General features: G+C 40.5%; 1 protein-coding gene across 2 annotated transcripts in view; it reads left to right on the forward strand.

The window, feature by feature from the left end:
- Positions 1-26,301, forward strand: part of PDE4B (phosphodiesterase 4B) — a 396,900-nt gene that overhangs the window by 332,360 nt on the left and 38,239 nt on the right. For both annotated transcript variants that reach the window (XM_012767157.3, XM_012767158.3), the window contains one exon: positions 24,240-24,352. In XM_012767157.3, coding sequence (XP_012622611.2) covers positions 24,240-24,352 — 113 coding nt within the window. The remainder of the gene's footprint in view (positions 1-24,239; positions 24,353-26,301) is intronic.

A 26,301-nucleotide genomic window follows, 5' to 3' on the forward strand; every position in this document is an offset into this window, starting at 1 on the left:
GAATGGTGGTACCATTTAAGAAAATATGGAAGTCAGGGAAAGGGGTGGATTGTTGGTGGAGGAGATGATGACTTTATCTTTTTTAAACATTGCATTATAGAATTTCATACCTTTAAAAGTCATCAGGATAATGTGCAATCTCTTTGTTTTGTGTAGAAGATGATCCAGTGAGAATAAATGATTTGCCTGTGACCACTGGGAAAATTAGTGGAACAGCCAGTTTGGGGTGTCTGATGTCCTGTTTTCCCTGGATGGTCTCTCTTCCATGAGATGAGCTGTCTTATGATGAGTTTATAGAAATGGAATAGTCACGTGGTGAGACGCAGCTGTCAGTTTGAAATGTAGATGTGGCTCATTGGTAACACATCAGGGCCAACTTTTTGATAGGCATCTAAATGACAATAACATTTGAAAGTACAAAAGCCAACGAGATTGCCAAAAGAGATAAAGTTCATATAAGTTACATGTGACAGATGACAATGGAGTTTCAGAAAGTGTCCACTAAATTTCACATTTAGAAGGCCATTGGGATGAGTGGCAGAGAGAGAGAGAGCGAGAGAGAGAACAGTTGTGCTTGGAGATAGCAGAAGCAAGAAACAAGGCTACAAACATTTAAAAAGTGAGGGGCTAGTGAGGATGTGGAAAACAGGATTTAAAAGTATTTCTCTGGAAAGTGGCAGTAAAAGGAGAAAGACAGGATATTGTTGCAACAGAGCCTGAAGAAAAGCCTTCAGGTTGTTATGAGATGGGAGGAGCATGAATGTGCATGTGAGTAGAAGCAGAGAGAGCCCTGGAGAGAAGGAGGTTAGAGGTGGGAATGAGTGAGGGAATAGTCCTGCAAAATGTTAGAGCAGCTGGGGGAGCAGGAAGCAAAAGGACACTAACATGGATGATGAAAGTGAAGATAGAGGAGCCTCCTGAGGCATAAAGCCAAGGGGTGAGGTGGATGGAATGTGAACTGACTGTCTTGTCAGTGAGGTAGGAAGTTGGGTCCTTGGTTAAAAGTGAAAGGATAGAAGGGGGGATGGGTATTTGTAAATACTGGGAATATTTTGGCATAACAACTGGGGGCAATCACTAAGGAGGTGATAAAACTGAATTTTTTTCAGGACATGCTGAGGTTAAAGTAGTACCTTAGGACATGCTGAGGTTAAAGTAGTACAGCTGTGGTTGATCTAATCAACCTAGTATTAATGCTTTTCAACTATAGAAACAGAAGAGAAAATAAGGACAATGGATGTTTTCGAGGAATTCTTAGGTGGTGGTGAGTATTTTTATTTTTTTCAGTTACTGTTGATGGAATTCATGTTAGGTAAAAAGCCAAGAAGACTCAGCCATTGTCGGGGGAAGGAGATAGAAGAGGAGGGGAGAGAAGAGAAGGAAGTTATGTTGAGGGCCAGGGTCAGGTTTCCAGGGGTGCTTTGTGCCAGGCACCCTGCTAGCGTTTGCACACATTCTTTCATTTAATCCTCATGCTGAGTAGTCATAACCTTATGAGGTAGCTATTATTACCCCAGATTTGCAGATTGAGTAAGCAACTTACACAAGGGCCCGTAACTGTAAATGGCAAAACTTCTTCAAACCCTGCCTGCTGTTGCCTCCAGTAGCCAAGAAGGAAATGCAAAATTAGGCAGATAAGGTGGTTGAGGTCAGATGAAGAATTTCAGAATTAGAGATGGAACACATCCCAGTGATCAGCTCCAAAGTGAAACAGTGGTAACAGAAAGAGAATCAAAATGCTTGTTATAGATGTCAAGGCCCAAGGAATTAGCAAATTAATTGATTACTTTGCAGAAACTTTTTATCACAGTATAACATGCAGAAAGAAAAGTACACAAATCACAGGGATAAAAATCAGCGATTCTTTATAAAGTGAACACACCCATGTTACCAGTACCCAGACCAAGAAATAGATCATTGCCAGCCCCATGGAAGCCCCCTCAAGTCCCTCCTGATCACTAACCGCCAAGGTGACAACCATCTTCACTTCTAATATCATAGATTAGTTCTTCCCTTTTTGGAACTTTATATAACTTGAACCTTTTTCATGTACTTTTTAATATTTGGTTTCTTTTGTTCCACATTTATGTTTATGAGAATTATTCCCATTGTTGCATGCAGCAATTGTTCCAACTGATTTAACCACTGACATAACCTTGCAAATAGCTACCATCTTCTCTAATGGGAAAAGAGTCCAATTATATGAGGCCCATAAATGAAAGGTTATGTACAATTCTTTTCTAGGTGCTTTCTTTGGATAGAAAGTTGGGGAGACTTGGCAGATATGTTTCTAGTAGATACAGAGCTATTATAAAATTGTGTTTAAATATAGTTTGTAGAACATTTATTAAAAAGTTCTGCATGATCTACTCTATAGTGCTATATACATCCTTATATCAGAAAAGAAGATTCAAAACTCAATGCAGTTTACATATGCACATTTAAACTTGGGAATGAGGATGGGATTCAATGAATAGACTGACATTTAAAAAAAAAAACTGTATCATTATGAGGCTTTGTAACCTTGGGATTCACCGAACTATTCTTAGTTGTTTGGGAATGATGTACGCTTAGTCCTGGAAGAAGATTTAAGGAAATGCCAGCTGCTGTTCAGTAATGTTTGTCCAGGAAGGCTCTACGTTAACTATTCTGCAATACAAATATAAATAACTGGATACACTTTAAGATGCAAGACGTGATGATCTGAAAAATGATGTCTCAGGGAGGTTGGAAATGTAGACAAGTACATGATTAGTATACCAAATTGGTTTATGAAGTCTCCAAGTTACTCAACCTCCCTTGAGATTAAGTTTCTTCATCTGTAAAATAGAGATAATGCTTCTTCCAACTCTCTGGGCTGCCATGAGAATCAGTAGAGGTGACATATGAGAAAATACTTTTCTAATTGTAAGTTAAGAGTATGGTGGGATTCTTAACTGGCTGTGATCCTTTCAGTTGCTCATTGCAGGTCAATGTGAAGGGAAAATACCTAGACTGGAAGCACCATAGATTGCAGCAAAGTTTAGCAAGGTGATGAAGAAAACTGTGCCTTTGGAGTCAGACAGTCCTGGATGAAAATACAGATTCTACCACTCACTAGTGGCTGTGTGACTTCTGGCAAGTTATTAATCTCCTGGAGCCACAAATTAATTTCTAGAATGGAGATCATAACATTTTTTAGATTTGCCAAGAGGAATGGGTAATTGTAAGTTAAGTACTCCTCCACTCCTCGTATCATCTTGTGCACAGAATTATTTCAATAAATAGTGCTGATTACTGTAATTCTATTATGATAATGATAATAACAATAGTATAATGGCCTCAAGCAGCCACTTAGTGTTGTTGATGTGCAAGGCATCTGACAAACATTGACCTCCTGGGGTACCTGTTGAGCTCTCCCACTGTTCTGTGATTTCATTATCTGGGGAACTCTTGCAGGCTGATGACAAAGTGCAGGCTTGGGACCCTGGCAGCCCACACCATGTGGCCTCTGGGGACCTGAAGAACTCAGGTGCCAGAGGGAACTCATATGGGAGGGCTTCTGATGAGAGGAACTTTTCTTTCCCCTCCACTCCCAACTTCTCAGGTAAGCCCTGTTCCTTCCTATGCTTTCTTGATGAGTTTTAGGATTAGGGAACATCAGAGCTGAAGGAGACTTGTAGGCATCATCTGGTGCAACACCTACATTTCACAGTTTATAAATTAGAGTTAGAAGAGCCGAACAGTTTTCTAGGGTGAGCTGATGATAAAGCCAGGACTAGAACCCAGGTCTCCCAACTCCCAGTCCAAACTCTTCCTTCTATCCTACACTGCCCTCAGGGAGGAGGCATCATCTCCACTCTCTCAGAGCAAATGCAGGATTGTTGTCTCCTTGAGATTTGGACTTGAATCTTATTCCTCATGGAATGTCCTGGACAATGCTTTGCATGTAATAGTTGCTCAGACGAATACCTGTAAATGGAATTAGATTTCTGGAACACCCTCTTCTCACATTCAATTTGTAGAGCAAAAACCAGCCTTAAAGATCATCTTTGAATGACCAGGTTCATTTCTCTGTGCTGCAGCACATTTGCACATGTGCTACTTCCCAGTGAAAGCCTTCTCTAATTGGTGGGGCAGTCCTCTCACTGCCCCAGTGTAGAGCTATGTGCTAATGCTTCTGTGGAGATAGTGCTACATAGTAGCTAAAAGTGTCAATCGAGAGTCTAAAGAGACTGAGGATCCTGGCTGATGCTTACTAGTTCCTTAATGACTCTAAACCTGTTTTCTTATCTGAAAATGGGGAAGATGATACCTACCTAAGGTGTTAAATATTAATAGTGTATGAAGTTTTTAAGTAGTGCACGTCACACAGTCTCAAAAACTGTCTTTCTGTTGGGTCGTGTCGCAATTTACACATTGACATGTTTATTTCCCTTGTTGAACTGTTATCTTCTTCAAGTCTCAAACCTATTCTTAATTAATTTTGTGTCCATGGGACCTTGGATGGGATTGTCTGGTACAAAGTAAATACTCAAGGTTTCCAGAAGAGAGGGAGAAAGACAAGGAAGGAAAAAAGAAAGGAACAGCTGTGAGGTGCAGCTGAACTCCAATCTAAGAAACTGAATACCTGGGTTCAAGCACCAGCTTTTCCAGCGACTAGCTGTGGAGTTCTAGCCAGTCATGGAATGTCTATGAAACTCATTCTCTGTATCAGCAAACTGGGTTTGTTAATACTCACATGCTAGCACTGAAATGAGGATAATGAGTGACAGCGTATGTGAGACTGCTCTGCATATCAAATGTACTTTGGGGATTTATGAGAATCATTATTGTTATGAAAAGATGTGCCTCACTGTCTCCCTTCCTTTGCCTGGTAATTAGTTTAGCCGTGACAGTGCAGTGACTGCCCATCTATGGAGTAGAAGGCACTGTGTTAGGTGTTATGAGGAAGTCTCCACTTTCAAGATGTTTACAGTGTGGAAGGGAGGTTAGAACCCAGGGCCACCACCCACAGCTGTGACAGGCGGCTTGAGAGAACTTCTGGGTGGCAGACTTTGACCTTGATGGACCCTCCTCAGTGAGTGCCCAGCGGCAGCAGTCTCTGAAATGACCGCTACCAGCATGTGCATGCCAAGCCTGCTCAAGTTCACCTTTGCAATGCTATCTCCTTTGTCAAATGTCACCAGCATCATTTTCTCATTTCCCTCATAACACACATTTTAAAGCAGCAAACTATAATCCCCATGACGTAAATGGTACAGTAGCACAGCAGGGGGACAGAAGGTGGCCTAATGCCAGAGGAATAGAAAGTCAGGGCTGATTCCTGAAGGCCACTTCCCCACTCTGAGCACCGCATATGGGGACCTGCTCTGAGACTTTCATCTTTACCCTCACGCACAGAGCTTCCCCTTCCCTAGGTATAAATCCCCAAGTGTGTAGGCCGGGGAACCCCTTGAGAAACATAAATACAGAGAATTGCATTTCAGTGCCTCTTACACTTACTTCATCAGGGATCCATAAAGCCTTTGCAGTTGTAAAAGCGGCTTCTTATTATAAACATTCCCTGAAAGTATTGCCTCATTTCCCCGCATCCAGATCCAGATTTCTTTAACCTACTCTTTTCATGTAAATGAGGCATGTAAGTGGATGTCAAACATGCATTTCTTAACTTTGGAGGCTTGGGTTTCCTCAGAATATTTAGAAGGCTTAGCTCACATGGGTGTTGTATTCTTTTTCTATTGCGGCAGTAACAAATTGCACAAACTTAGCAGCTTAAAAGAACACAAATCAAGGTTTGGGCAAGACTATCTTCCTTTCCGGGGACTCTAAGGGAAAATCCATCTTCTTGCCCCTTCCATCTTCTAGAGGCCGTGCACATTCTTGGGCTCCTGGACTCCATCATCTTCAAAGCTAGCAAGAACCAGTCAAATCTTCCTCATGTCCCATCACTTTGACCTTGACTTTTCTGCCTCCCTTGTCCACATTTAAGAACACTTTTGAATACATCAGGCCCAGCTAGATAATCCACTATAATCTCCTGATTTTAAGGCTACCTCATTGGCAGCTTTAACTCCATCTGCCACCTTAACTCCCCTTTGCCATAGAACCCTAACAGTTGGACAGGTTGCAGGGAGTAAGATGCAGACATCTTGGGCAGGCCATTATTCTGCCGATTACAGGTATTGGGAGTGACTGAAAATGCCCCTAGAGCAGGATTGGCAAACTTATGGCCCATGGACTAGCCACCTGTTTTTGTAAATGACATTTTATAGGAACATAACCGTTTGCTTATGCATTGTTTGTGGTGGCTCTCATGCTACAATGGCAGAGTTGAGCATTTGCAAAAGAGGCCATGTGGCCCACAAGCCTAAAATATTAACTGTCTGGACCTTCAAAAATTCTTTCCAGACCTCTGCTCTACAGCACTCCATATATCTGTGGTTCTGACTGTAACTCTATAGAACCTCACTCAGGGACTTCTTCTTCATGTATTTTCTTCACGCTTTTTCACAACCCAATGCCCATCTCACTTTTTAAATTCTGATAGTACTCTGCCTGCCTCTCCAGCTGTTCCTCCTCTATCCTTAAGACTACTGAACCCTTGCAGTAACTCCAAGCACCATAGAGTGTCAAGTCTCTTTACTTTGAAAAATGGTGTTCCCTCTGCTTGGAATGCATTTCTCTTCTTTCTGTATCTCTTGCCAGACAAACTCCTATTCATCCTTTAAAACCTTGCCAAGGCACAAAACTTCCTCAGGAGCCCTTCCCTAACACCCCCATCCAAGAAGTACTTCCTCCTAGTCTCAAAACAGTCTTTCTGGACTGTAAGTGCCTCAATGGCAATGTCTGCTACATTTACTCTTCTTGGTATCCCCTGCTCCTAGCTGGAGAAACTGGTTCATTCCATTTCATGGAGGGAATGGCTGTGTTTTCTTGGAGATATCAGTTTCCTTTTTCTGGCCTTGGTCTCATCACCTGTGAACCAAGGAGTTGGATTAAATACAGTTGGTCTCTAAGGTCCCTTCCCGCTTTCATGATTCTTTCCATCCCAGAGGATTTGGCCTGGTTCCTTATAGATGCTAAGTGAGAAGTCTCCTGCATTAAGCTTGTGCCCTGCAGGTTGGAAATCATCCAAGACGTATATCACTCATGCCTTGCTTTGACTGTGTGGCAACTGGAGACTGAGGAAGTCGGGGAGGAGGGAGTAGAGGAGAGTGAGGAGTTGCTGAGATAATCTTGGGGGACTCTCTTATAAGTATTTGTCCTTGACCTTTCTCCAGGAACTGATTAGAAGGCAGCACATGTGGCCTGGAGAGTCATAATTCTTTGCAGCAGTCCCCACCTGGAGCTCTATCCACTTGCTAGAGACCCACGCTAAATCCTTATAGCCATGTGGGAATCAGGCCAAACTCAATGTGGTCCAAATTAACATGATTTACCCTCCTCCTCTACCTCCCTCACACCTGTCAGTGGTTCTGCTCCTATGTCCCACTCCGAGGCTAGAAATCGTGGTGACAGTTTTGGACCCCTTCCTGTCCCCAGTCCTCTATCTCTCTCTCTTTTGAAGATACATTTGTTTCCTTCCAAACATTGCTTAGAACTTAACTCTTCTCTCCCATTCTATTGTCACCTGCTAGTCTAGCCTACATAGGTGATCCTAATAGTTGGGTCTTCCTGAGGTTTCTCACTCTCCTTCCCATTTAGAGCCACCTTACATACTCCTGCCAGCCTAAGTGTCCCACATTTCCTCTCTCCTGATGCCTCCCTCCTGTTCAAGAACCTACAACAGCTCCTTCCTGTTCCTACATCAAATCCAAACTTCTCTGCCTCACTCATAATCTGGTCCCCCTCTGACTCTGTTTTTCTTCAACACTCTCTTCAGTGAGACCTGTCTCCCCTCTGCTTTGCCTTTTATTGTGGCCTGCATGCCTTTCCTCCTATGGTTACCTTCACCTGGCTTGTAATTCAGTTTAGTTGAGTGCACTTCCACCAGCGCTCATGAAGCACCTGCTCTGTTCAAAGCACAAGCACACCTTTGGTGCTCCCAGTCCTTCTCTGATGATCTGTCCTGCAGCCCACAGTTGGCTCTTCATGTTTTCATTCCCTGACTGTGCCGTTCCCCTCTGGGACACACATTCATTGAGGATGCCAACAGTTGTGTCTTTTGCTCTTTGTAATCCCCTACTGGAACCTGCTATTAAGTCCAGACACCCAGGCCACCTTCCTAGCCTTATTCACCATTTCCTTCCCACCTCTTCTGTCATCTGTGAGTTAATGATAATAAATATACCTCCCAAGGTTGTTTTAAAGATTAGAGATATTTGTTCAGGGTGGCCCCTCAATTAATGGCTGCGATGATTAACGTTATCCTTCTTACCCATCCTTCCCTGGTCCTTCAGGTTTTGATGCATGGGCTGTTAAGCATTTGTAGTTAGAGAAAGTAACAAAAGGGATTTTATCACTATAAAACATAGACGTTGCTCCTACCCATAATTCTGTCTTTTTTTTTTCAGCAGAAAGTAAAGGCTAAGGAGACCCTCATTCTTGATTGCAAAACTCCACACTTGACTCCAAAATTATAGTAGGTTAATGCATCTCATGTCACCTATTCATAGGCAAGCATTTATTAAGTGCTTGCTGTTTACCAGGCGTTACCATTAGCAATTTCAATGACCTTTTTTGTAGGTGAGTCATTCCCCCTTTCTCATCTCAGACCCAGGCCTGCCTACCTAAGAGGAAGTGCAGTATGGGAACTGTGCAATTCAGAGTTTTCACTGAGGGCTTGGTCCTGAGCCTCAACCACATAAACCTCACTCACCCTCCGCCCTCCTGGGTTCTTCTCCTGAGGTTATGGCTGCCAGGTGCCAGCTGGGGCCTCTGTCTGCTGGCAGCCCGGGCTATTCAGTTTTAGAAAAATAATTTCTAATCCAAACTACAACTATTTGAAATTCATTCAAAGTGGAGCAGTAATTCACTCATTCAATAAATTCCATCAATGAATAAATTCTATTCAGTAAATGTTTGCTAAATTAAAGCAATCATTCAGCAAGACTGACTTAATCTCTAAATGTCTGCTGTTTCTGCAATAAGCTTTGTAATATAATATATTTTTTAAAAGGTCAGTCAATATTCCTTTGTTTTCTACTATTTCCAATAATACAAATTCTCTTAGTTCAAGAAAACTTTTTAAACTAGATAAGGTGACATTATATGATAAAAACCAGAAGAACCTCCAAACAAACAACAACATCAATAAACCTTGGCTAATAAGAAAACATTAAAAAAATTACTTTAGGAATCTATTATCTAGATTATTCCAATTTTAAGACTGTTCTAAATCTGTCTGATTGTTATATGTGTGAAGCTTGCAGAAAGAGACCAGAATGTCAGAACTGACATACAAATCATTTACAATCCTTGTCTGTATGTGTGTGTTCAGGGAGAGATTGATTTAAACCAATATTTTCTACCTAGCCTGCACATTTATGTTGGCAGGATTTCACTGGTAAATATTGGTTTAAACCAAACACTGAATCTTTAATCACATTTAAACAGACATTGCATTATACTGCATTAAACACTGCATGAGAAAGGGAGAAACAGAGGAAAAGTAAGTACAGCTGATAGCTCCCATCTTTCCAGCATAAAAAGGAAAAATCAGAATTAAGTAAAATTCTTCAGAGGGAGAAATGCCAAGAAAACCATTGCTCAAATACAAAATTTTGTTTTTCTAAAGTCTGGAGCTGAGTTCAGTTAAGTGACGTAGTTTACAGACCAGGGGAAATTAGGGCAGGAACGGAAGTACTGCTAAATTAGGAGAAATTGGCCAAAGCAAAGCCAGCTAGCTGTGACATACACAGTGTTGGCTTCTTTCTCTGATTCTCAAACAATTCTTGTTTGCTACTGTGTCGAGTTGGGTTGCCATGAAACCTGAGGCCTAATTTTATATTTCATTGGAAGTTCTGAAGCTACCACATACAGCAACTGTTTATCTGCCCACAAAGGTTGCAAAAAGCATGCTGTTAACCTTTCCTAACAGACACACACACACGCACACACACGCACACACACACACGTACACACAAAACCCCAACCCCCCCCAAAAAAGTCACTTGGCTTCCTTCATTCTGTGTCTTCATTCACATCCAGTGGCTCTTATTAAATAATCCAAAACCCCATAAATCATCTTGAGAGCCCATAAGTCTCCTGCTAAAATATTTCTTCCTCCAACCCTCACCACCTCTGAACTCCCTAAGTCCCATTTCAGACACAGCCCTGGGCTGTTTGGATATTTGTTAAGAAAGTCTCCAGGAGGACTGGTTGTTTTATCTCTAAAATCTATGATTATCCCCATATAATTAAACCACATTTTGTGGTAGATGACAGGATTTGAGAAAAGCAGGGATCCTGTGAGATGAATGGGCAGCCCTAATGAAGGCTGCCTCAGGGAAATGTTGTTTGTATTTATTTATTTTCTTTTCCTTTAAAAATATATTTTTTTCATCAGCTTTTAGGAGAGAGAAGGTGGGACTCCCAGGAAAGAAATGTTGAAAATGAAAACCTCAGGTAGGGTAGTTATCACCAAACCCAGCTGAGCATGGGGATCCCCTGGAGCAATTCAGAAAGGACAAATTCCCATAACCCACCCTGCAGAGAGGGCTTTATACATCCAGAGTTCCTCCTGGGATTGCCCACAGGAAATTCAGACGAGGTGTCACGTGATAAGTATCAACTTTGAATTCAGGCTGGATTAGAAACTGAGTTCCAGTATATACTTAGTGGTGTGACTTTGGTCAGATTGTGTAACCTCTCCGAGCCCCAGTTTGCTCACCTATAAAATAGGGATAATAACTATTTACTGAGTTTGTTGCAAAGATTAAGTAAGATAATACGCAAAGTCTCTCATGCATTGCCTGGCTTATGGTAGGTCAAAAATAAAGCCAATCCAAATGTCTCCTTGGGACTTACCCCACTGAGACAGCCACCATGGCTTTCCTGGTAGCACTGGAGGCAGAATGCCTAAGTCTGAATCCTGGCTCTGCTAAGTGACCCTGGGAAAGTTATTGGATTTCTCTGTTTCTCATCTATAAAATAAAATGATCTATTATATATAAAACAATACTCAGGTCATCAAATTATGATAAATACTAATGGATATAAAGTGCTTAGAAACAGTGACTGCTACTCAATAAATATTAGCTACAATAATTATTGTTATTACTGCCTCTTTTCAGACAACATTTATAGTGGGCTGAGTGCTGGCCTTAGAGTGTCTAAGTCCTGGCTATAGCCTTGTGATCTAGAACAATGCTTCCCAGGAGAAATATAACGCAAACCACATAGGGAATCTTAAATTTTCTAGTAAACACACAAAAAAAACAGGTGCAATTAATTTTAATAATGTAATTTGCTTAACTCAGTATATCCAAAATATTATCATTTCAACATGCAGTCAAATATAAACATTTATGGAGCTATTTTACATCATTATTTTTCATATAAAGTCTTTGAAATCTAATGTGTATGTTATACCCACAGTGCATTGCACAGCAGACTAGCCACATTTTAAATGCTCAGTAGCCACATATGACTAGTAGCAACCATATTGGACAGTACACAGAAATGTCAGATTTTAAAGCAAGTCCTCTCGCCTAGATTATCCTCAATTATCTCATTTGTAAAAATGGAGATAACTCTAATGACTTTGTTTGCAGAAGAAAATTAGCAAACCTGAAAGTGCTGTGTCAACTGGAAAAGGCTGTACTTAGCAGGCTTTCTGCTCTTTGCAATACTTGCACTGTCAAAGGCAAATGTGATTCTCACAAGGTTATGTGCCAAAGTCCTGTGGGATCTGAGACATCGTCCAGCATAGCACCAGGTAGAGACACTTTCCTACAGGCAGATGGCAAAGATTTTAGCTGGTAAAGTTTCAAGAGACTGGAACTTCTTGTCTACTTTTCCTCCCCATCCACCTCCTCCACTCTCAACAGCAAACACATTTACTTTTACTCTCCACCAATTCTTGGAATTCCTTTAACAACTTTCGTTCCAAAAATAAAGATAAAATTAAGGTATAAATAACACTTGCATTCCCTCTGATACCACCTTCATTTGAGGCCAATTATTTCCTAAACTACTAACTTTTCCTACAAATAATAATCTCTAATGCTAATAATTTACCTGCTTATTCTCTCCACACCATCTTATAATTCTTAAAACTTTCTGCTATCAGATCAATAATTCATCTTCTTGTAGGCTATATTGTATATAGCAAGAGCACTGAACTTGGAGTCAGAAAGCCTAGATTCAAGTTTCTAGGTTTTGCATTTACTAATTATGGGATTTGAGGTGAGACACTTAAATTCCCTGAGCTTCCGTGCTTGTCTATAAAATAATAGACAATAATACCTCTCTCATGAGGTATCATGAGAAGTAAAAGAGATGATACATAAGAAAGTGATATATAACTACAAAGGATTAAACAACTATAAAATCGCATTAAGAGATTTATAAACCACTTCCTGCATATCATTCTTATACTGAGCAGTTTTCATTGACTTCCCATTGCCTGCCAAATAAAGTCAGATTCCTTAGTCTAGTTAGTATAAAGAACTCTCCAAGATCTGGCCTTGACTTCACTACTTTTGCAAATCTCTTCTACTCTACTTCCTTACCCAAACCAAATCTTCTAACCAAATTGTACCGCCATTTTTGTCTTCCCCAAATAGGAAGTGGAGTGACATATTTCTAATTTCATACCTTTCTTCATGCTGCCCATTGCCTTGTTTCATTTATTTATCTTTCAAAATTCTACCCATTCTTCTTTACCTGGCCTCCAAATTTCTCCTGATCTTTCTTTCCTCCAGCTCTATCTGTGCCGCCTCTGAACTTAGCTTGTATCTTCCTTATGACAACTGTAAAAATCTATTTGGAATTCTAGTAATGGTTAGTGCCTGAATGTGGCTACTCAATGAGACTTAAATAAGGAAATCTGCATGTGATTTTGCAGAAGTACTATTGAGGGCAGAATGTCCCCCATATTAAAAGTAGCCAATGTAGAAATCTAATCTGATCAGGACATGAAAGCAAAAGAAAGACAGAGCTCATCAATTCCAGTACTGTTGAATAAATCAGCAAAAAATTTCTCTTTGGTAATGGATAACCCATCTATTGATATGCGGGGCAAGTCCACGGCTCACGTAATAGTTTTTGAGCTTCTACTAGTAATAGATGTTGTGCTGCATAAAAGACCAGCCTAAAAGGATATGTTCCCTGCTGTCATGAAGGTTAGCATCTAATAGCTAAAGAAACTAAGAGATAAATAATTGTAATGAAATATGTTACATTGGAAATGGAGGCCTGCACATGGTGATGTAAGAGCTTAGAGGAAGGGAGCGTGATCCAACCTCAGAATATTTATAAAATTTTGTAAAGGAGATGACTCTAGGCTGAGTCCTAAAAAATAAGTGAGAATTAGCCAGGTGAACAAAGTTGGGAAAGGCATGTCAGGCAGATGGAAATGTATGAATAGAAAAAACCACAATCTGTCTCAAGAGTAGAGCTGGGTATATCAGCCATGAGGAAAGGAGCCATATAAACCATCCAACTAACTCCCCTGCTCTGATTTCATACCTGCCAAGCAATCTTATGATTAGAGTTTGGTTTCCCATGGAGGAGAGCATGTGATGACCAGAAGACATGAAAAGCTTTTTGGAAATTATTGCTTTCTCCTTATTAATTCTTTGGTTTCTGATTTGTCATTGGGCTCTTGTGGGTTGAACTAGTATAAGCTGAATCAACTAAAGATACACTGCTAAAATCACATTTATGGACCTGAAAAGCTAGAGTGAATTTTGGTCTACCACCACCCTAGGGGTCAACGGTTTCAACCTATGAATGTCTCAGATCCGTTTACCTCTCTTCATCTCCACTGCTGCTACATACACACTTCTAGCCATCACCATCTCCTGCATAGGCTACTGCAATAAAAAAAAATGATAATGCTGTCTTAGTCCATTCCTGGAGCTATAACAAAATATCTAAGGCTGGGGAATTTGTGAAAAGCAGAAATGTATTTCTTGCTATTCCGGAGGCTTAAAAGCCCAAGATCAAAGCATTTACAGGTTCAGTGTCTGGAGAGAGTTGCTCTCTCTCTTCAAGATGGCACCTTTTTGCTGTATCCTCTGGAGAAAATGAACACACTCTGTCCTTAGGCTGAGTCCTAAAAAATAAGTGAGAATTAGCCAGGTGAACAAAGTTGGGAAAGGCATGTCAGGCAGATGGAAATGTATGAATAGAAAAAAACCACAATCTGTCTCAAGAGTAGAGCTGAGTATATCAGCCATGAGGAAAGGAGCCATATAAACCATCCAACTAACTCCCCTGCTCTGATTTCATACCTGCCTCAGCAGAAGGCAGGGAAGGACAGAAATGCCTACCTAGTTTCCTGTAGCCCTTTTGGAAGGTTACTGATCTCATTCATGAGTTCTTGCCCTCATGACTTCATCACCTTCTAAAACACTGGTGATTAAGTTTCAACCTATGAATTTTGGGGGACACATTCAGACAATAGCGAATGCTACCAGCAACTGGCATGAATACTTGCTAGGTGGTGGGTAATGTGTTATACGCTTTAATGTGGTTTACTTCATTTAATCCTCTTAACTATCCCATATGAAAGATATACATACCCCCATTTTAGAGATGAGACAATTTTTAATAAACCTTAGAAAAATTAAGTAACTCATCCAAGTTCACACTGCTAAGAAATGGCAGTGCCAGAAATCAAACTTATGTATGTCTAGATCCTGGGCTCTTATTTAGGTAACCTCATTGCTGGTCTCTAACATTCATTCTTGCCTTCAAGTTCTTTTGCCAAAGTGATCTTTTTAATTGCAAATTTGGCTAGGCCACTCCTTCTCTACGGCTTCACAAAGTTTCCCTGATTGCTTCTAGAATAAGGTCTAATGTCCTTTCCAGGGCCTTCTGTGGCTGTGTGTGACCTGATCCCCACTTCTGCCAGTCTTTCCCTCTCTGTTTCTGAGCATACTCTGATGTCTCCTTGCCTAGAATGCCTTCCTCCCCCTTGGTACCTAATTCTTATTCCTTTGAATCTAATAACTTTCCAAGGCAGGCCTTGCCTCAACTGTCTTTACCACATCCCCACATCTCAGACTTTTGGGTCACCTGTTATTCCTGCTACAAATTTTTTATAGCACTTTATTCTTCTTAATAGCTCCATTCTGAATTTTAATAAGTTTCTATATAATAATTTGTCTATCCCTGCTAGGATATAGGCTTCAAGTAAGCAAAAACTCTATAATATTCACCACTATACCTTTTGACTTTCATAATGTGCCTAAAACATGAGCAATCAAAAAAATCTACCCACTAAATATTTATTGTATCATATTCAATAAATAATAACCAATACTTATCTCATATTTGTAATATAGCATGCACTGTCCTAAGCACTTTATGTTTATCTGCTAATTAAATACAACAATGTATTAAATAGATACTATTTTTATACTCATTAGATGGATGTGGAAACTGAGGCACAGAGAGGTTAAGTAACTCCTCCAAGGTCAGATAACAGTAAGTGGCAGTACTAGAATATGAACCTAGGTAGTATAGCTCCAGAGACTAAGCTTTTAACTACTACTCTATACTCTTAATAAATCTTTGTTCTACATATTTAATTTGTTATAAAAATAATTGGACAGAAATTTTCCTCTATCTCCAATCAATTTCCTGTGTCATTGGTCTTTACTACAAACACAGGTAGGTAATTAAGTTCCTTGAACATCCTTTCACATCCGTGGTACTTGTTTTGATCTGGATGAGTACACATTCCCATTAGTAAGCTAATGCCAAAGTCGCCGTCTTCCTGGAGAGAAAGTTTGGGTAAGGGTAAAGGCATTGAAAGAGTGGGAGGTAGACCAAAAGGAAATAGTGCTATGAGGCTGGCACATCAAAGATGTAGTTTTCCCTTGTTTAAGCTTGTCTTGGTAAAAGAGACACTTAGACCATTTGTTTCTAACAGGCCTCATGGCCTAGCAAAAAATGATCATGGTATTAATAATCAGAGAACTTAGGTTCTCTCTCTCTCTCTCTCTCTCATATCATATGACTTTGAGCAAATTGTTAAACATATCCAAGCCTCAATTTTCCCACATTCATAATGGAAAATGTATGTCATAATGATAATAATTTCTATCTCATGGGATTTATTTTTCAAGGAAAAACTGACATATGCAAGAGAAAGTGCTTGGTAAACTGTCAAGTTATATATACAAAAGCTAGTTGTGATTAAGAGTGTTTTTTCACTTGTAGTCTTAGAGGAGTTTGCTAAAGAGATCGGCATCAAAATGACCTACTTTTCACTGTTATTTCCCTTGAGGGCAGTGAACTTCTTCTCCTATGAATCCACCCAGACTCCCAGAGTGAAATCCCTGTCATATGCAATTGCAAAATTCCATATTTATAAAGACATGTTAACAAAGTCCTGCCTAAAGAAAGGCCACATAGGACTTGCAAGCTTTGCCTTTGGAAGAATTGCATGACAGTTGTATATGTGTTCTCCAGTTCCTGTCATTTATTCTAAGAATGTTTTATTCCAGGTTAAAACAGCAAGCTTTCTTGAAATGTTGCACTATGGGTGTGTTTCACTCACTTACCAAATATTCATCACAATAAACTATATAGTTTTGGACATAATAACCTATGATGAATAAAAGATACTGATAACTATAAGGAAAAAAAATCATGACCATGACCACCAAATAAATAGGCCAATAGCCCCAAACTAATACCTTTATATAAGGGGAGGCCAATGTCCATATGTACTCATTGCACTATGGGGAGGAATACAAGATTGAAATAAACATTCTAACTTTGGTACCCAGAGTGTAGAGAGGAACCCAGACTTAAGGACAGGGCTTGAAACTTATGAATAAAGCTAGAAGGAAGCTGGATGTAAAAACCCAATTAGTACACAACTTCTCACTCCCAAGTATCAGAAGAGTAGGAGAGGAAGCTGGATAAGGCACCTAACTTCATACACCTGCCATTTGGAGAATGGAAAAGGGATTTTCAATATAATCATGCAGTGCAATGAAGAGCACCACAGCTGAGGTATTGTGTTCATTGCTGTAACCCAGCACCCCACCCAGCAGCAGGCTCAGCACACAGTAAATGCTCGATGTCCTTTGCTAAATGAAATGAATGAACAAACAGCTTTCTTATACAATTCTCCATGTCCAAAGGGCCACTAACCTGGTATGTCAGTCAGGATTTAGTGAAAGCCAAATGATCCAACAGGTCAGGCCTATATTTTAGAAGTGAAAACCAACAACCTCCAACCTAAGACAAGTACCAACAAGGCAGTTTTTTGAAGTCATGCAGTGGGAGTGGCATCTCAGGATTTCATGGCCAACCTTACACCTGCTCCCTTCCCTAGGGCCAGAGCAAAACTTCAAGACTCAGCTGTCAAATATGTGTCAATTATGTCCTCGGGAAAGTGACCCAGGACCAGAAAGGTGGTGGGGAAGGAGGAGGAAGTTCCTGACACATACCAGATGCTGAACCAAAAGCGGATGTCCATTAGCTTAATTCTCACAGCTGGTTTACAATATCTTCCTGTTTTACAGGAGAAGAAATGGAGGCACAGTGGGCTGTCTTACCTTGTCTAAGGTCACACTGCTAGTAAATCGCACAGTCAAGGTTTATAAACAGCTGGGTCAGACTCCCACGTGTTCCACTGAATTTTGAGCGTCTGGGTCTATGTCATATCAAAACTAACATTTTTGTTGTTTTTCCGGTATGTGAGACTTAAATTCTGTTGACACATTGCTGTAGCTTAACAAAAGGAAAGGAAATGTGTTCTTAGAAATCTAGCTCTTGTTTTTCAAACTGGACTTTCCCTAGATGGGACTGTCTGTTGAAAGCCTACATGAAAAAATCAGGAAGACGGAAAAGTGCACAAATCGCAAGTGTGGAAATCAGTGAATTTTTATAAAATGAACACACCCATATAACCAGTACCCAGACCAAGAAATAGATCACTGCCAGCCCCATAGAAAGCCCCTCAAGTCCCTCCTGGTCACTAACTCCCAAGGTGACAACCATCTTGACTTCTGATATCGTAGATTAGTTCTTCCCTCTTTGGAACTTTATGTAAATTGAACCATGCTCCTTTTTCATATACTTTTTAATATTTGGTTTCTTTTGCTCCACATTTATGTTTATGAGAGTCATTCATGTTGTTGCATGCAGCGATTTTTCCAACTGATTTAACAACTAACATAACCTTGCAAATAGAAACTGCCTTCTCTGATGAGAAGAGAGTTCGATTATATGAGGCTCATAAACAAAAGGTTATGTCCAATTCTCTTCTAGGTGCTTTCTTTGGGTAGAAAGTGGGGGAAACTTGACAGCTATGTTCTGATGATACAGAGCTATGTTAAAATTATATTTAGATGTAATTTGTAGGAAACATATTTTGGGTATATTGCTATGCTTTCACTCAGGAATTATGTATAATTTGGGTCAGGGCACTTACCTCTCCGAGCCTCAGTTTTCTCATCTGTATCAAGAGTGTTGGAACTTAGGGTTTCAAAGTCAAATGACATGAAATATGTAAAGGGCCTCTACCCCCACTTTTCTACAATATCAGTAGGGTAATAATTTCATACTTTCTTGCACAGATTCCAGGCCAGCTTTTAGGGCACCTGAGGTCTATTACCAGCTTGGCCAGTGACTTCATAACTGCTAAAATCTGCTCCCATGTTTTCTAACTACGAGCAGCTAGCTATTTGTGGCCAGGCAGAGGTTTCTAATTACCCTTTCCTGTCACCCTTCTCTGGATCTCTTTCTCTTCCCAACACTGCTCTGATAATACATACACATTTCTACTGGATTTACATGAAAAAGCTGGGGAAATTGGGCTACGAACCTAAGTATTAGATGAACTGAAAAATTATTAAAACAGAAAAAAAAGAAAAGATCATTGACTGAAACAAGAATGATACTTAGCAGTTTTATAGTGTGTTTAGATTATACACATATGTCAGTACACACACACGTACATGAAAGGATATGTACAAAGAGATTAACACTGGTGATCTCTGCTTGGGAAAAATATGATATTTTTATTATTTCAAATTTTTGCTTCTCCATATTTTTCTGCAATGCCACATCTGTAACAATACTCCATTGTAACAATAAATGAGACATTTGCAAAATTACTTAAAGGGTTGTGTGTCTTCTCCTATTCTACCTTCCCTGTAAGAATAGGATATTTTTTTTTGCCCTCATTTTAGAAATAAAGAAATTTAGTCTTAGAGGACTTAGGTAATTTGCCTGAGGTCACCCACTGAAGAAAGATGCAGGATGAGAACCGTAGCAAGTCTTCTGAGTAAACATGGCACAGCTTCCCTCTGCTAAGGGCTGTGGTAGGTAGATCAGAAAAGGGAAGAGGAGACTCAAGAAATGACAACATTTAGGAAAGCAATTACACAGTTTTAAACAGAAAAGACCTAAGGGTAGCATGCAACTTGAAATGCAGCATTTTCAGGAATACAAGCTTTTTTCAGTGCCAAACTGAATCTTCAATTTCATAGACTCAGATATAGGTCTTGCCAAGAATCTGGAGGGGACGATTTGCCCTAATATTTTAACCTCTGACTTAGTTTGTACCTAAAGGTAAATGAGATAATCAAAACTCTTCTGCGTGTATCACGTAGAGATGTTGCAAGGATTAATGAATAGTGTGCTTGGAGCTCCTTTGCGAAAAGAGCTATTTGATTGCCACATATTATTACCAGATTAATATTAATTACAATTGTTTCTCCATTTTCTCTTCCTGTTTCTCAGGGTCAAATGCAGTACCTACCAGACCTGCAGAAGGAAGAAAATCTTCCTTTGCCACTCTTGTTGGAGTGAAAGAGGGAAAGGGGGAGGAAGAGTAAGGAGGTTGGTTCTCCCTGCTCCTTCCCTCTGGAAATATTTGAAAACTAAGGTTGACCACATGGCCACACATGGTCCCGTTACCTGCTCTTACTGTCTTAAGACTTGCTGCTGTGGTGTTAAGCATTGCTTTTGTTCTGTTTTTAGAAGAAGCTAGTTCTCCCAGCTTGGAAGAACAGCCCTCAACATTGCTTTTTCTCAGGGCCATCTTATGTGAGACAGGACATGCAACCTGTATGGTGGCACAGGGCCTCTTGCTCAGAAGGGTTCCATGTTTGCTGTCCTGAAACTCTTAATAATTTTATCTTTGCACTCCCGTTTTGTAGGTGAAGTCTGGTGGGACCATGGAGTGTACACCAGGGGCCTGGAGCCTTGGCTCTTTCACTGTCCCATTGCCTGCCACCTGCCTTCCTCCCCTGGACAGGCTCTTGACCACCCACTTGTTTGATCCCTGACACCCCAGGAATCATTTAGTCTTCTTTTTCCCACACCTACCATGACCACTGCCTCTCTCTATCCCCAGCAGGGGCCTGCGTACAAGTACAGGAAGGGTCTGAGTTAGGCATGTGTGCCTTACCAAGTCTCAGATAGGGCATGGTAGCAGCTGTCCTTGCCCTGGGCTGGCATATAATATCATAGACAGAGGCCATGTCTTGGTGGGGGTGAGCCTCTTGTTCACCCCTGATCCAGGTATTTACCAAATCCCAATACAGAGGTTGCAGTACCCTTAGCAAAACACCTAAGTACCTAAGGGATTATCTTCTGCAGATTGAGACATTGAGACCATGGGGAAGAGAAATGTCTGGCTTGGCTTTCCCAGGGCTCCCCCCTGGCCAGGACATAGCACTTGAGTCTGTCTAGCGGGACAGGCTGGTGAGCTGTGCGTGTGCCCTCATACAGAGGACACAGAGCCTCCAGCCTCCTGCGAGGGTCTGCGCTTACTGCTTGGTGTCCCTATGCCTGAAAGAATATGATATTAAATAAAACACACCAAACCATTCATTAATTGTGACAAATGTACCATAATAATGTAAGATGTTAACATCAGGGAAAGTAGGAGTCGGGTGTGCGGAAACTCTTTGTATGGTCTTTGCAATTTTTTTCTGTCAGTCTAAAAGTATTTTAAAATAAAAAGTATATTTAAGAAAACCACTGTAACAAGTTGAGAGAGAGAGAATGCAGACTAAAGGAAAAAGCTTCATACTTTAGTACCTTTAATAACGCTTTTTCCTGCTTTTTGAGCAAGGGGCCTCTGAACTTTCATTTTGCACTGGGTTCTTCAAATTATGCATTTCTGATTCTTACTGTAAAATCCCTTGCTGGATATGCCATTCTGCTGTCTCCCTTTCTGGTCCCCCTCATGCTTTTCCTCACCCCTCAATGCCAGGCCTTGGGGTTTCTTTGGCTGCCATAAGTATTATTCTAGGTATTTATCACCTACTAAGAACTGGCTACCATACCAGGCACTTTATATACTTTATTTTATTTAATCCCTTTATAATTTTATGAGATAAGTATTTTTATTCTTATTCTACAGATGTAGGAAATTGAGATCCAGGACCACACAACAAGGGGTAGAAGAGAAAGTCTGTATTCCTGATTCTTACTCCAAATCCAGTGCTCTTTTGACAGTGCTACAGATAGATGTACCATTCAACCTCCATGTGCCCAGTTATGTGCAGACTGCTTGGTCATGCAATTTGGTTTCCATTCCTCCAAGGATTTACTGAGTATCTGCTAGGAACCAATCACCGGATGTGCTACTAGCGTTATGAAGTTACAGTAGGGAGCTGCCCTGGTCATTTTCTTTGGCTGCATCCATAAGTAGCAAGTGTTTGATGCCTCCTAGCCCATTCTGACATCTGTGCTTCCTGCCTTAGTCACCATGATAAGAAGGCTATAAAATGGGACACAAAGAAAATCTCGACTGTGGATTAAGAATTTGGAAAGTGACAATCTAACTAGAATAACTAATGTAACTTCAAAATGTAATAATTTTTGCTTAAAAAATATTATAGTTGACCTGAAGAAGAAAGAGCAAGGGAGCGAAGTCCTATCGTATCCACTGACCAGTCACCCACGTCTCATACTGTATCAACTCTAGAAGCACACATGTGCTTGTTCTGTGTAACAGACAATGATTGAGCTGTCCTGGTAACTCCTAATTGGTGTAGCTTTGAAGACTCCTTTTTTTTTTTTTAGTGCTTCTGCCGGTACATATTTTCTTTGTCAAGCTTGAGTGGAAATCAGATCCGTTTTTTCCGCTTCATGAAGGAGAAATTTGATATATCATCTTACTGTCTTTTTGCATATCAGCTGATTCAAAAAGCTCTGAACAGACTGCTTACTCCCCACCATCCTGGTGAAGGTCTGATCTTAGCTATAGAGAACCACAGGTTGTGATGTGGAAGACACTAAGGTGCAAAGTCCGAGTGGTTGAGAAGCGGTTGGACTTCTTCTATTAGAGGCAGTTGGATTTCTTCTTCTATTCTTCTAGAATGAGGACGGGATGAATCTTTTTCTTCAGAAAAAGCTTCCTTGGAAAAAGTGCTCTTCTGGGAGGAAACAGAGGAAGCAAGAGGGTGTTTTGGATGCACTAGAGAGTAAGTGAGGAGAATGTTCGTGTTGAGGCAGCATTGCAAAATTGGAGAGGAAGAAAGAAGGGAAGGTATGTGCAAGTCTGGCTTGAAATGAGTTTTATTAAAAACACTTCAATTCTTGTCTGCAGATTTTTGAGGAGTGTGAAAAAATGGAGGAAGTCACCTCCAGTGGTTTTGTGGCTTTTCAAGTATGACATACAGGATATTGAATTTAACCCCTGTTTATACCGAAGTGTCTGAATATTTGGGGAATAAACAAAGCAACTATTCTTTGAAATGTGCGTTTGTGGCCAAATGATTCCAGTCACTTGGAATCACATTTCTGTTTATTCTCTTTTCTGCTCCAAGTATTTGAGCACCACACACATAAAATTATTCATATAATGAATAAAAAAACTATGTGGTCTTCCTAGAATTTTTGTATAAATGTATAAAAAGGGGGGTTCTAAATCTGACAGGAATGTTACATTAGAACTCCATGCAAGATTTTTAATTTCATTAGTGCCTATCGTGTGCTTGCACTTCAGAAATCTTGGTAGAGTTAATGGATGCTGTTCCCCTCAAAACCGGTCATGTGGAAGAGTCTGCTTTTTACAACTGTCTGTAGCATCTTTAATTCAGTGTTTATTAACATAGATTTCTTAAGTCAATAACCTGAAGGATTTATTTAGACTCGTAAACTTTTGACTATGGAATGGCAGATTATTTGCAAAAAAAGTTTTCATTATCTAGCAAAAATGTAATACTGAAAATGATATTTTTCATATGGACTCCCAAGAAAGGTATCCCTAAAATCTAGATTCTTAGAGCAACAAAGCAGAGTTCCCAGCTTTAATCAAAACAAAAAATCTGCAGCGTTCACATCTGGCTCCACCTGAAAGTCCGGTTCAGAATTTCCCTGTGATCCTGGCACTTGCAGAAGGGAAGTTTGAGCTTTGTTTAGCATAACAAGAGCTGCAGGACTCCCAGCCCAATAAATGTGTTCACGTAAAACTCCAGACAGTTTCTCTTAGACTGAAGTCTTATCAGGGAGACCTTATTTTGCCTCTAATTAGGGGAAAGATTCGAGGGAGAGAAGGGCATAGCCTACGCTGTTGCTCGTGTGGGTCAGTGTTTGCTGAAGTAAAAGTTATTCCAACACGAACACACTCCCCGCAAGGAATGACTGCCTAGCCTTTAAACAGAATGGTCAAACAGTTATCCCCCAAATTTCAGCTGTTGCATTTAGAAGAAGAGCAAAATGAGAAAAAGCTTTCCTCATCTCTTCCCAAGACTGCAAACACTCAGAAATGACATCACGCACCCTAAAGAGCCCCGAGATGACTAAGGCAGAGTGAGCCTGAGAAAACTCTTTGCTGCTTCTGCCTTTAGTTTCAGGACATACTTATGCAGATGAGCTTATAAGAGACGGTTCCCCGCCTTCTTCCTCAGAGGAAGTTTCTTGGTGGATCACTGACACCTCATCCAGGCGGGGGGGACGAAAACTTGGCACCAGCTATCCCAGGCAGAGCACCACTGTGATTTGCTCTCCTGGTGGAGAGAGCTGGAAGGAAGGAGTCGGCGTGCAAATAATGAAGGAGCACGGGGGCACCTTCAGTAGCGCCGGGATCAGCGGCGGCAGCGGTGACTCTGCTATGGACAGCCTGCAGCCGCTCCAGCCTAACTACATGTCTGTGTGTTTGTTTGCAGAAGAATCTTATCAAAAATTAGCAATGGAAACGCTGGAGGAATTAGACTGGTGTTTAGACCAGCTAGAGACCATACAGACCTACCGCTCTGTCAGCGAGATGGCTTCTAACAAGGTAAGAGATGAGCATTTTATTCAGTAAAGTGCGACCACACGTAAGGAGCTCCGGCTCCCTCTCACCCCGTCTGCAGCCGGGTGCAGCCAGCGGGGACCGCGACCAACCAGCCGCCTTAAGATGCCCGTTGGTCTGTCTCAGACGCTTCTCTTCCAAAGTGTCACATTTTGCTTGTGTCTTGATGCTACAGCAAAAGTTTAAAATCTTCAATAAGCTTTAATTTCCAGAAACCAAACTTCTCTCTTATGGATGCAGTTTGGAATATATTTAAGATGAGAGGCGTCTATAAATCTTCCAAATCACCACACAATTGAAAATGTCCCCCCACCCTTTTTTTTTTTTTTTACAATTATCAGAAAACTAAAATCTGAATGAGTCCATAGGGTGAAATGTATAACCTGTTGCATTGCAATCAGTTGTTACATATTTTCTTTAAACAAGAAAATAACCTCCACATATCAATGGCAAAGAATAGTTTGCTTTCAACTTTGATAGATTCCTTTTGAGAAGAAGGACATTCTGGGACTATTCTAACATTTCTTTTTGTGATGCTGGCATGATCTGAGATAAAAAAGAAACAATATACTTGGTCTCCAAAAACAGAAAGTTACTCTTTTTTAAGTTTGCTGGTTTTCAACGTGGAATCATTTAAAATTTTCACCCATCCTGCAAAAAAAAAAAAAAAATTAGTTTTATTTACAATCCCCAGACAAAACTTAGTGTTGAAGAGCTTTAATTATCTATCATTATATCATTTGTTTAATTAACACCTGGACTTAGAGTGCTAATTTATGTAGTGAGAGTTGTTGCTTTATGTTTGTATTTTTATGTTGAAGAATGTTACATATATAAGTATATATAAAGTTATATACAGATGTGTGTATGTATACATACACATGCACACGTACTTTGATGGAAAGCCTTTTACACCGCTGCACCCTCATAATGAACATTTTCAGAGTCTCAATCATTCTAGCCTGAGGTGTTATCTTATTGTTTTAATGTTTCTGGGGCTGGAAAGAGATTTTGCTCCACATCTGCCAGCATGCCCTTTCCCGCCCTGAGGTGCATTCGTGAGCCTGTGTCCCTCCTCCCTCTTTCCGGGGGTAAAAGGATCACCTTTGGCTCTGGCTCACTGGCTCCTGCTCAAAGGCCCTGCACAGAGGAAGCAATGTGTCCTCAGGAGATCTGAGGGAGGGGAGGTGGGACTCTTCTGACTTGGAACTCTTTGTTTATTGGTGAATAAAAGGGCAAAAGTAAGTCCCTTCCTAAAATTTTCATTCAGAGTTCAAGTTTGGGGGGTAGCAGGGAAGAAAAGAACGCATTTGAGATTTAACTATTTACCGATTTTTCTCTGAAGCTCTCAATTGAAGGCTAAATTCAGGGATTTTCTGTTCTAAAACTCAACCAACTGCTTCCCCGTGGGGAGGACTTAGCTGCACAACTTCCCCAAATCACACTGGGACTCCACGTAGAAGGACTTTCACAACAGCCTTCAGCCTACTTCGGAGCATTGGCAGATACTCTGTTTTCTGTAGTTTGTGATCATTGATATCCATGCAAGATGTAGATCCAATATTTAGAGGGTCGTTTTTCAACAGGTTTTAGCATAGAGGGTATGGAAAACTTCTAGAGTCATCAAAATAAACTAAGATAGTCACCAAGATAAAGCAGGCAACTAACTCCAGGAAGAGAAAAAGAATACTCCCTGGGAAACCACCAATTGCCATTATTTTTCATCATGAGTGTTGTTGCTGCGCCATCATATTCTAATCTCATTTGTGTCTGGAGTGCTGAAATTAGACATTGACTGTCTTACAAATTTATTTAAAATGATTTCATATTCAGCATAGTAGTTAATAAGGCTCTGAGCCCAGGCACTGTATAGGTCCTGGTAAAAATCCCAATCCCTTAAGTTTCCGCTCCTCCTTTATGGTGTCTTTGCAGGA

This window comes from Microcebus murinus, chromosome 2 (genome assembly GCF_040939455.1).
Source record: "Microcebus murinus isolate Inina chromosome 2, M.murinus_Inina_mat1.0, whole genome shotgun sequence".
NCBI classification, from domain to species: domain Eukaryota; kingdom Metazoa; phylum Chordata; class Mammalia; order Primates; family Cheirogaleidae; genus Microcebus; species Microcebus murinus.